This window comes from Tyto alba, unplaced genomic scaffold (assembly GCF_018691265.1).
Source record: "Tyto alba isolate M040663 unplaced genomic scaffold, T.alba_DEE_v4.0 Super-Scaffold_7, whole genome shotgun sequence".
NCBI lineage: Eukaryota > Metazoa > Chordata > Aves > Strigiformes > Tytonidae > Tyto > Tyto alba.
In genome coordinates, this window is record NW_024881328.1 from 2,467,207 (window position 1) to 2,479,278 (window position 12,072).

The 12,072-nt window shown below is 35.5% G+C and overlaps 1 protein-coding gene across 1 annotated transcript in view; it reads left to right on the top strand.

The window, feature by feature from the left end:
* The window catches only part of NEB (nebulin), a 131,809-nt gene that overhangs the window by 25,790 nt on the left and 93,947 nt on the right, over nucleotides 1-12,072 (top strand). The window contains exons 24-37 of the mRNA XM_042808539.1: nucleotides 427-531; nucleotides 695-802; nucleotides 1,196-1,507; nucleotides 2,261-2,467; nucleotides 3,994-4,098; nucleotides 4,902-5,009; nucleotides 6,515-6,826; nucleotides 6,972-7,178; nucleotides 7,649-7,753; nucleotides 8,640-8,747; nucleotides 9,526-9,837; nucleotides 10,037-10,240; nucleotides 10,712-10,816; nucleotides 11,615-11,722. Of these exons, the coding sequence (XP_042664473.1) occupies nucleotides 427-531; nucleotides 695-802; nucleotides 1,196-1,507; nucleotides 2,261-2,467; nucleotides 3,994-4,098; nucleotides 4,902-5,009; nucleotides 6,515-6,826; nucleotides 6,972-7,178; nucleotides 7,649-7,753; nucleotides 8,640-8,747; nucleotides 9,526-9,837; nucleotides 10,037-10,240; nucleotides 10,712-10,816; nucleotides 11,615-11,722 (2,406 nt within the window). The remainder of the gene's footprint in view (nucleotides 1-426; nucleotides 532-694; nucleotides 803-1,195; nucleotides 1,508-2,260; nucleotides 2,468-3,993; nucleotides 4,099-4,901; nucleotides 5,010-6,514; nucleotides 6,827-6,971; nucleotides 7,179-7,648; nucleotides 7,754-8,639; nucleotides 8,748-9,525; nucleotides 9,838-10,036; nucleotides 10,241-10,711; nucleotides 10,817-11,614; nucleotides 11,723-12,072) is intronic.

Consider the following 12,072-nt stretch of genomic DNA (forward strand, 5'->3'; position numbering starts at 1 on the left):
ATTCTTAATCATTGAGCTGAAATAACCCTGAAATTCTGTCAGTTTTGTACAAGTTTCCTTGAAAAGTGGAGTTCTTTAAATTTGTCTCTAGTCATCTGGGACACCACTGATCCTTATTCCATGTTTGCCATGGAAAGAGGGAGCGTGGAAAAAAAAATATGCTTTGCATTAAAGCAGACTGAAAATTTTCAGTTTAAATATCTACTAGTTATCAAAACATACTCTGCAAATTTCTCAAATAAGGGACTAAAGAAAGAAGAGGAATATAATATTGCCACCTCACTGTTATATTTGTTAAGATTATTTGTAGTGCTTATGAAACTTTACTGTAAAATATTATTTATTGCAAATGAGCAAAATGAAAGCAAGCTCTTATTTTATGAGTGCAATGCATTTTCCGTGTTAAATATTACTTTGTAATTGCAGAGGCTCTACACTGATAAATGGAACAAAGAAAAGACCAGCATTCATGTTATGCCAGATACTCCAGATATTCTGCAGTCTAGAGTGAACCAGATCACAATGAGTAATGTGAGTTACCGTGCTCACGATGGGCATTCAGTGTCTGTTGCATAGATCAAAAATTGCTGTAATTTTTATGTCTTTTTTGAAAATATTTAAATACAGCTGAAGGGTACATTAGTAGTTCTGCCTTCATAATAGAGTACCTGTCCTCTTTTACATTTTAAATTAGAAACTTTACAAAGCTGGATGGGAGGAAGACAAGAAGAAAGGTTATGACATGCAGCCAGATGCTATTCCAATAAAAGCAGCCAAAGCCTCCAGAGACATTGCAAGTGATGTAAGTTTGGTTGTGTGATAGTGCTCAGAGTAGCTGCAGAGACACTCAGAATGTTGGCAAAGTGCTCTGTTATGCTCAAATGTTTTTTTTCAAGCATCTTGCATTGTCTAGGTTTCAATGATAGGCTTGATGGGATAAACCTTTGCAGTACTTGCTCTCCAGTGGAATAACACTGAACTATGCTTTTTTGCTCTTTGTTCAGCAAGCTGCTGAGCTTCACGTGCCTGTGTTCAGTGGGCTGTTTTGTAAGGCTGAGTCTGTTTAAGTGACTAAACCTGTGATCTTGTGATGAAAAAGAACAAATATTTTCTATGTTTTCAGAGATAAAATTGAGATTAATAGTGCATTTCTTTGATTTAAGTTTTTGCTGTTATTTCTCTTTCCTGCTGCCAGTATAAATACAAACTAGCTTACGAAAAAGAGAAAGGAAAGCATATTGGGTTCCGCAGCCTTGAAGACGACCCCAAGCTAGTGCACTTCATGCAGGTGGCAAAGATGCAATCTGATCGTGAATATAAAAAAGATTACGAGAAGGCAAAGACCAATTTCCATACTCCAGTTGACATGGTCAGTGTTGTGGCAGCCAAGAAAGCACAGGAAGTGGCTACAAATGCAAACTACAAAAACTTGATCCATACCTACAATGTTTTGCCTGATGCTATGAGTCTTGAATTAGCCAAAAACATGATGCAGATACAAAGTGATGTAAGTGAGAGCTTCTTCAACCTTTGCATTGCAAATACAATGATGCTTAGTTCATAAAAACATACTGTAAGATAAGTAGTACTTTTTTCTTAGTGAAATTAGTTCAGTTATGTACTAAAATTTAGTAAATTAAATGAGACCTTCAGCAATGATAGCCAGTGTGTTTTTCTAAGACTCTGAAATACTAAATTACACCCGTTGCTAAAGAATTTGGGCTCAGAAATAAGTTACTTTATGTATAAAGTAAAATGGATATTTACTGCTTACATGACCCATCAGGCTCTTCAGGAGCAATATTTGTGTGCAGGACAAGACAGGAAAAGCTTCACTTTTCATTAATAGTTTTATCTTGTACTTCTAAAAACATATCTTTTCAGAAGAAAGGGAAAACAGCTAATTTGCTGTATTCTCAGATTTTCTGGGATGTTTAACCTCTAGAGAAGAGGGCCTTTTTTTCTTCAATATAGTGTTCAAGATAATCCTTTTCTTCAAGAGGGCCTTAGCATGTAATTTCATGCGAGGAATCTGTGTACATCGTAAGGAGGATCTGAACACTGTATTAAAAAGCAGAGTAGTAAAATGGACACCACTGTAAGAAATATGTTTCTAAATAAACCTTGAATGCATCTTGACGCTGTTTGCCTCTTTTTAGAATAAGTGCATTCAAAATCTAATATTCATTAAAGACAGAAAGAGATGTCATGATTTACAGACTTTTTCATGCATCTGATTGTTTTTTCTTTCTGCTTCCAGAATCAATACAGAGCAGAATATGATGAAAGTATGAAGGGTATTGGATGGATGCCACTGGGCTCCCTGGAAGCTGAGAAGAACAAAAAAGCAATGGAAATTGTTAGTGAAAAGAAGTATCGCCAGCATCCAGACAAGTTGAAGTATTCTGTTCCTATGGATTCCATGAATATGGTCTTAGCTTTAAATAATGCCAAAATCATGGATGAGGTAAAAAAGTGTTCATTGAAATTCATTTAAGTTTGTAGGAGTAAGAAACAAACTATACCTGATGTTGTAGTCAATCCTATTGTATGCATAGCTTTGGAAATTGTCAATTTTGGGAACTAATGAGTGTGCTTAACTATCATTGTATTTCATCTTAATGGACCTTTACTATACCTGAAAGCAAAGTATGACCCTAATATTTCTAAGAAATGAGTGCAAAGACTGACCTGGGGGTCATATTTTATTAATGAAGTTTATCCAACATGACTGAATGTAGACTTTTAACAGTTTAAATCTAGGGGCTAAAAATACTGGAGTGATCCCTTTCAGAAATAGGATTTAAACTTTTAAATGTATTGTCTGTTACATTAATATGAAATTGCTACATGATATGAATGCTTTTATAATGAGAAATTTATTTTCTGATTCTCCTGCTGAACTGATGTAATCTCCTGGTGTTTAGAAATGTCTAGACTTCATGTGCACTGTAGTTACAGGGACCATCAGGAGCTTACGTGCACCTTCATTAGCTCTGTTTCCTCTAAGAAAAGCTCTATTGCCTCTCTCGACTTATACTTATTTTCCAGGAGGCAAACTAATAATCTTCCACCTCTAACTATTTTATTTTTATACCTTCTGGCTGTGTTTTTAGTTATGGGTTAACCTTGATAGGTGACTAAGTGCCACACAGCCACTCACTTCTTCCCCTCCCCCACAGTGGGATGGGGAAGAGGAAAAGCACAGTAAAACCAAAAATCCTTGTGGGTCAAAATAAAAAATGTTTAATAAGCAAAGAAGAAGTGGAAGAAGAGAGAAAGAAAACAAAAAACCCCAAGTGATGGAAAAGCAATCTCTTTCTCCCTCCCATGGGTAGACTGATGCCCAGCCAGTTCCAGAGCAAAAAATGCCTAACCTCCCTAAACCCCATCCTCTCCCTTTTTGTGTGCTGAGCGTGACGTTACATGGCGCAGAGTATCTCTTTGGTTAGTTGGATCCATCTGCCCGGTGATGCCTCCTCCCAACCTCTTGCACACCCTCCAGTCTATTCACTGTGAGAGCAGAGAGAAACGGAGGAGGCCTCGATGCTGTGCAAATACTTTTCAGCAACAGCTAAAACATTAGTGTGTCGTCAGCATTGTTTTAGTCACAAATCTAAACCACAGCACCGTTCAAGCTTCTGTGAAGAGGATTGCCTCCATCCCAGCCAGACCAAGTACCTTTGAAACTTACTGTTTTCTGCTGTTCAGTGTGCTTGAAAACACTGCTGGGCAAGAGACAAGCCATAAAATACTCTAGCAAGATTGGTATTTCTTCCACTTTTATTTCAGCCTCATGCCACTAACTTCATAAGAGCTATTCCTGAATCACACCGCTTTTAAGTGCTAAAATAAAAAGGCAAGTGCTCCTACCATGCTGGTAGTTGCATCATTGTACAGAAAGTTTATATTTCAAATAGGAAAAATTATTTTAAGTTGGTTTATTTAAATTTTTCGTTATGATGACATCTCTTTTTTTTTTAATCCTTCCAGCACAAGTACAAACAAGCATGGGAAGAAGACAAAAAGAAGGTTCACATCACACCAGATATTCCACAGATTGCTTTAGCAAAAGCTAATGCATTTAATTTAAGTGATGTGAGTATTGGTTGTAAGACTATGATGTTGCTGTAATTTTTTTTAATTTGGAATAAGTGAGATGGCAGCATACAGAAGTCTCCCTAATTCTCACTTTGCTAACCTGTATTAATTTCACAAAAAGCTATTAATTTTCCTTTTCCCCACTTCCTTCCCCAGAATTAAATACCAAAAGTTACAAAGAAAAAGCCATAGTATTTACATTCAGATTATAAAATATTTACGGAGGTCATTAAAATACAATAGTTACTAACAAAATAGTAGAGTTTGGGTACTATGCATGTTTGTTACTGTGTTTATTATTTTATTTCCCCCTGCACAAGGCTTTCTACTGGATTCAAAATTCTTGCAGACTGAACCTATTCTTTCAGTAGCAGATGATATTATAGACAGTTTTTCAGTAGCCAGTTGTTAAATCTACATATGCTAAATAAAATACTGTGTGTAATTGTGTGCAGAAATACTTACTTATCTATTTTTTTTTTTAAAGCTGACATCCTTATAGATGTAACTTTTCACCAACATTTGTGCATGTGGGAAACAAATGCAATTTCTTGCTCTTTTGTTATAGGCTATTGTTACTGATTATAGTGCAGCCCAGCTGCATTGATGTATGAATACTGGGATTGGAGTTAATTTTTAACGAGTATTCATCTCTCTGGGTCCCCGAGTGCCTTAACTGTTCAAGGAGTGTTAAACATACAAATATTCTGTTTCAAGTTATCATATAAAATTAATAGAGTTTTATTTAAGTGAGTGTGGTGTGTTTTGCCTTTTTAAAGGATGTTTCTTTCTTTTCACAGAAAATGTACAGACTTTCATTTGAAGAATCTAGGAGGAAAGGATATGATCTCAGAGCTGATGCTATCCCTATTAAAGCTGCCAAAGCTTCTAGGGATATTGCTAGTGATGTAAGTTCTTGAAAGAAAAAATGATCCATTTCAGACATTGTAAAACATTGATTTCTTGACACAATTCAGTTTTACATGCCAAATATATGAAGTCTCTTTATTCTCTTGCTTGTAAATAATTCTGACATAATTGATATATATTCTAATACATTTTCTAGCAGGATTAAAGAATTATTTCTTCACTAGAAAGGTAAGGGGATATATGAGGGACTCTTAGGGAAAAAAAGAAAAAAAAGGCAGTTCACTCCTCAGTGTGATGGTGCTTGGATACTTTATATATGTATATTGTTGTATATTTATAGTTTAGACAGAATGTTCAGAGATCACTTTTAGTAATATTTGAAAAGAACAGATACGGACTTGACTTATTCCTTTGGTGAAAGTTCCCTTAAAATTCGCAGTCCAGAGAATACAATCTTTTGGAATCAGGACCATTCTGAAAACCTTTGTGTATCAGTGATGAGGGATTTGCTGTGGCAGGGGCAAATCCAGCCTGAGAGAGGGGTGAAGTTAGGGTCTAAGGACATGTTATTTAGCCCACCATTTTTTTTTTTTTGAAAATTTAGGGGAAAAGTCAGTTTGTTCTGCCACTTCTCTAAGTCCGAGGGTGAGATATTTCCATTCTGAGTTCTCTCCCATCAGTAAGCAGTGAAGGAAAAAGGGCTTGACACTTGGTCTGTGTAGTTCATTGTCCAGGGTTGATTAGAGATTGAGGAAGGGGTTAAGAATTAGAACTATTAGTTTTATTAAACAAAAACGTGCAAAAGGTCTTGAGAAGTGTCTTGAATTTTGTAATCATTTGAATAAGTGAATCTAAAAGAAGTGATGATTAGATCTTTGATTTTATGGTTAGTCTTTAGATATGAACAGAAGTATTCTGTTTATGGTGCGGAATACCATGATAATAGTTTCCTAAGCCAAATACTGGAAGCAGGATAGCAACACTAACAGAGAACTGTGTGGGTTACTGTACCTTGGTTCTAGTGTTTGTGATAGCTCATCTTAGAGCCAAGATGGGTGTCCATAAACTATAGCTTGAAAAGAATAAAAAGTGCACTTTTTCCAAAGAATTGTCTTCAGCAAACCAGATTTTATGTGTTCCCTTGCCTTTTGCTTTCCATCAGTATGTTTCATGATTTCATTGTGTCACTTATAGTGAGATTAGAAGGCAATTGAAACCCAGGTTATATTGAACCTTATGCAGGAGCAGAGTGAACTATTGTAAGGAAACTTCATCTATTAAGAAAATGGTTTAAATATACTGCTTTTAAAAGGGACACTAGACATCTGTTTTGCTTTAGAGTGCACCCTAAGAGTAAGTGGACAAAGCCACCACCTCTCTATGCATTGTGATATCTTCTTAAAAATTATATTTTTTGTCTAAGTTTGGGGTTTTTTTCTTTACAAGATAGATATTGCTTATTAAACAAATGAAGTAGAATTACGAGATAGATATTTCTCATTAAACAGATGAATTAAAGTCTCTGTCTCTGTTCTCTTTACAGTATAAATACAAATTAGGTTATGAACAAGACAAGGGAAAACTTGTAGGCTTCCGCAGCCTTCAGGATGATCCCAAGCTTGTCCATTATATGCAAGTGGCTAAGATGCAGTCTGATCGTGAATACAAGAAAGCTTATGAGATGAGCAAGACGCATTACCAAACGCCTTCTGATACACTCAGCATCGTGGCAGCTAAGGAGGCACAAGATCGTGTAACCAATACTAACTACAAACGACTGATTCACCAATATATGCTTCTACCAGATGCAATGAGTTTAGAACTGTACAGAAACATGAATCAGATACAAAGTGATGTAAGTTTCTGTTTTCTTTCTGTCATTCACAGCTGTGACTTCTTTTCCCTGTTTTTTCATTATGGCTGTGTTTTGGAAACAACAGAATTACTTTGTATGAGCCATTTATAAATTGTAAACTTTGCTTTTGTATTCTGCTTGGCAGAATGAGTACAAGCAGGATTACAATGAGTGGTTCAAGGGTATCGGTTGGAGTCCTGCTGGTTCTCTGGATGTGGAGAAGTCTAAGAAAGCTACAGAGATTGCAAGTGATCGGAAATACCGCCAGCATCCCAGCATGTTCCCCTTTACAAAACAGAATGATGCCATGGACATGGTCCTTGCAAAGCAGAATGCAAATATAATGAACAAAGTGAGTATTTATGGGGGAAGTTAGGCAGGTGTTCACATATGATCCATTTCAATAAGCAGTCTATAAGTCTCTGTCACCACCTTGTGTTTCCATGGGAAAAACAGCTGCCATTTATAGGTTCCTCTTTTTTCATTTTTTTTTCTTAATGAAACACTCAGTTTCAAGTGGCATTGTTTAAATGCATCTTTTCTCATTCTTCTCATTGCTACCTCCCCAACCTCTATTCTTCTTATTCTTGTATAGAAATTACTGGTCTTGAAAATCTTGGTAGTTGGACTTCATTAGAAGCAAGACTGGATCCTACTCAGTAGATTCTGGATTGGGTCATTACATAGTAAAATAAGTCTAAGTCAGCATTTTCATCTTTTTACCCATAGAAATCCAAAGTGCACAAATGGAAAGGTGAAAACTCCAGAAGAGCCATCCTTTGTCATTTATACTAACACACCCAATGTTACTTTTTTCAATAGCATGCTTATACTCAAGCTTGGGAGAAGGATAAAATTCAGGTTCATGTGATGCCAGATACACCAGATATTCTACAGGCAAAACAGAACAAGACAAACTACAGCCAGGTAGAGTTTAATACTTCCTATTACATTTTAAATTAATATCTATTTTCTTCAAATTTAAAGGTGCCTCCTATTTCAAAATAAGTAATTAGTTTGTATAAGTTAGAAGAAAGGGAATGGGATAGGTAGAACAGAGGCAAAAAATTTTATGTGAGTAATTCTTTCAGAATAGCAATAAGTACCATCTGCAGGCTAACAAAGTAACAGCTTAAATTGCATTATAATGTATGGAAAATGTAAGTCCTGTTTTTGAAATCTGGGTATGCATAGTCCATACTCTATTCTTACTATAGAAATCAATCATGTTAAAAATTCCTCACTATAAAATTACAAGCTCATTGTATATATTTTTAACATAACATATGGGAAAAGAAATACGTGCAATGATTCTAACTTTTCTATCAGCTTTCAAATATAAGGAAGTGACAGTTGTGCCAGTATGCAATACTTAGATTTTGCTTTGCATGTTTGCTCAGAGGCAAATCTTTGACTTGGAAGTGCTGTTACTTAAAATGAAGTGTGCACAAACTGAATTGACTATTAAATGGCTACATTGCAGCCTTACTAATTAAAATTTTGTTAATTTTCAGTTATCCCAGATGTATACATTTCACATTCCCCAGATATGTTTCAGATCCCCAAGATAAGCTGTAGTAGGAAGCTGCTGCAGTAAAGAAAAGCTATATAGTCACTAGCCTAAGACTTGGAAGATCTGCAGTCCTTGCTTATCAGTTTCCCATTTCTCAGTTCCCATTCTAGTAGCCCTTCTCTCATAACTGAAGCCTGTGAGATAACCAGCATTTGGTAGTACGGATCATTAACATATTTAAATAGAATGTGACATAAGTGTTACTAGGGTTTTTTTGATTAATATTGGGTTTGATTTTAGAAACTGTACAAGCTTGGCTGGGAGGAAATGATAAAGAAGGGCTATGACCTCACACCTGAAGCCATTTCAGTGAAAGCTGCCAAAGCTTCAAGGGACATTGCAAGTGACGTAAGCAACATTTCTAATTCAACATGGCATACACTTTATCCAGTTGCTTTAAGCTGCAGAATCGCACTAGATTGAGGTACACTTCTCTGCTAAGGAGTGGCTTGGAGTAAAAAGCAAAATTGCTGACAAAACTCATTCCTGATCTGTTCTTGTCAGTGAAGAAAAATATTTAAGAAGAGTTGCTCTGGCATCTTGACAATTCCAAAGATAGCGGTCCATCCATGAAGTGGCTAGTCGTAAAAAGTTAGGAATTGTCTGCTCTTTTGGATGTTACATTTTCAGAGCAGCAGCAAATTTCATCCAGTTAGTCTAGTGCCTATACTGGGAAATCCTCCCTACAATTCTGAAGTAGACATGGTGACACATGTATTGCTGTTATCATCACTTGGTATGAATACACCACCTGCATTTATGGAAGAGATTCTGTTAACCATTAGGAAATGTTATCAGTCCTTAAACAGCTGCGTTTTTCATTTCTGATTATTCATCAAAATATTTCAGTGTGTCAGCCTTTAGGAGTTCTGAAACAGCAGGACTGCATGAATCAGATGGCACAGGAGACCATTAGAGCCATGCACTCTTCCTTGAGCATTCACTGACACCAAGTGATGCACATGAATCAAGGGGCTACTAAAACTTTACATGAGATGCCATAACAAGTTGCTTGTTTCACTGGTAATGAGAAACATTGAACTGAGAGACTATATTGATATTTTGCTTATTTTACTATTGTCTGTTTCTGACTGTAATTTCCATAATGCAATCTTTATCATTTTAGTACAAGTACAAAGAAGGATACCGCAAGCAGCAGGGACATCATATTGGGTTCCGCAGCTTACAGGATGATCCGAAGATGTTGTGGTCTATGCAAGTAGCTAAGATGCAGAGTGAGAGGGAGTACAAGAAAGATTTTGAAAAGTGGAAGACAAAGTTTAATATGCCTGTGGATATGTTAGGCTTCCTTCTGGCTAAGAAATGTCAGGAATTGGTTAGTGATATAGACTACAAACGGACGCTACACCGCTGGACTTGTCTGCCAGACCAGGTTGATGTCACCCAGGCAAAGAGGGTCTACGAACTACAGAGTGATGTAAGCTTTCTCTGGATTTAATTAATTGGATTTTTTTGTAAGATATTTACTGCTTATTGAAAAGTGTCTTTAGTAACTCTCTTTTGATGTCAGTATAGATCAGATTGAAGCTAAAGTACCAGTTGGTCTTTTAATACGGTTTAATAAATGAACAGGGAAATAATCTACTATGATTTTGATTTTTTTTTTTCCTTAACAGAATCTGTATAAGTCAGATCTACAATGGCTCAGAGGCCTTGGATGGAGTCCTTTGGGATCTTTGGAATCTGAAAAGAACAAGAAAGCTTCTGAAATATTGAGTGAAAAGAAGTACCGCCAGCACCCGGATACTATTAAATTTACAAGCATCCCAGATGCCATGGATATCATTTTAGCAAAATCTAATGCCAAAAATAGAAGTGATGTAAGTTGCCTCTAGAGACAGAACATGTGATTCAATAAATTAATACATTAGTATGCAATTGTTAAAGATCTCCGTATCAGAACATGTGCTTAAAATATACAAATATCAGATGTTTACAGTCATTCCTTTACAGCTCTGTGGTCAACTACTGTGTCTTGTTCAGATGATCAACCTCTTTAATGCTGTGTAACTTAGTAATAACTGCAAATAAGACCCTTACTATGTAGTATGTAAATGTATAGTTATAATGCTGTTTCTTTGAAATTTCATGGATGTGAAGAAGAAAAAAAGGTGATATTTCAGTAAGATTTCATTGTATTATTTGATTTTAATATCTTGCATTCTTTGCATCACTCATACTTGCATAGTACATTTTTGCTTTACTATTACAGAGAAGAGGTAAGCTGAATTAACTGCTATGTATGTGAGTCTTTCATCAGACAAGTTATTTTTGGTTGTGTCTCTTTTCAGATACTGTATAGAGAAGCTTGGGACAAGGACAAGACTCAGGTTCACATCATGCCTGATACTCCTGAAATTCTGTTGGCTAAATCAAACTTAATTAACACAAGTGATGTAAGTGTGTCTCCATGATATTTCTTTTATGGAATTTGGAATTACCCATTGTGTCTTTAGTTTAAAAAGCAGTAGAGTAATTCTGCAATTCTAACAGCTGTAAGCACACCTGTGATCTTTTTCTGTGAAAATTGTTATGCATTGGGAAGCCTGAGTGGAATTGCTAAAATATAAAGTGAAAGTGGTGTTGCTAGAATATAAAAAATACAAAGAAAAGATTCAGCACAAATTAGCAGTTTTCTCTTTCATCCCTACTGATCATATTAACATTGTTAGATGCGTGTTCAGTACTTTCTAGTAAGCCAGTCATTCTTGTTAAAATCTCTGATTGTATTGAATTGCCTCTTGAGAATTACATAGGATTATGTAATTTACATCAAGCTCCTGGTTTATAATGGAACAAATATAGACTACATAAAAACGTAAAGAAATGTTAGCAGCTATATCATAAGAACTCAAGAAGACAAAAATAATTGTATTGAAATTGGCTGTAGAGAATCAAAGGGTTGTGTTATTCACATCTGTAGGAGAATATGAACCATTCAGATTAATACTAAATAAAAGAAAATTCTGATCTCAAATGACTAATCAGAAAACAGACAGAAGTTTTAAAATATTTTATATCATTAGTTACAAAATACACATTCTTAAAAACGAGCTATGGAATTTAACTTGATGAATGCAACCGTATTTGGAATCTCATGCTTTCTTTTCAATATTAAGGGAGGAAAGTTGTAGTAATGAAGAAATGTGTACAGATCTTCATTTCAATAATTACTTTGACTCCTTCTCCAACAGAAACGTTACAAGTTAGGATATGAAGAGCTGAAGAGGAAAGGCTATGATCTTCCTCCTGATGCTATACCACTCAAGACCGCAAAGGCGTCCCGAGACATAGCTAGTGAAGTAAGTCTTACAGAGTGAAAATAATAGTGGGAGATAAAGCTGGAAAACACTTTTGGATAAAGATGTTTTTATTTAAAGGAGGAGACATCTAAAATTTTAATAGTTTTATACTGCTGCTCTCCCCGGTGGTTGTATAATTCTTAATGATGTAAAGTTAGTAAAATTAAATACAATAATTTACAATGAAATAGTATATAACAATATAAAAATCAGTTAATATCTTCTGGAGATGCAATAAAACCACAAAAATGTTGGGAAAACATGTCAAAAAAAAAAAATCATTGGATAGGAAAACATTAAAAATTGTATTACAGAGAAATTGGAATTGCAGCTTGAAAAGAGGTGGTAAT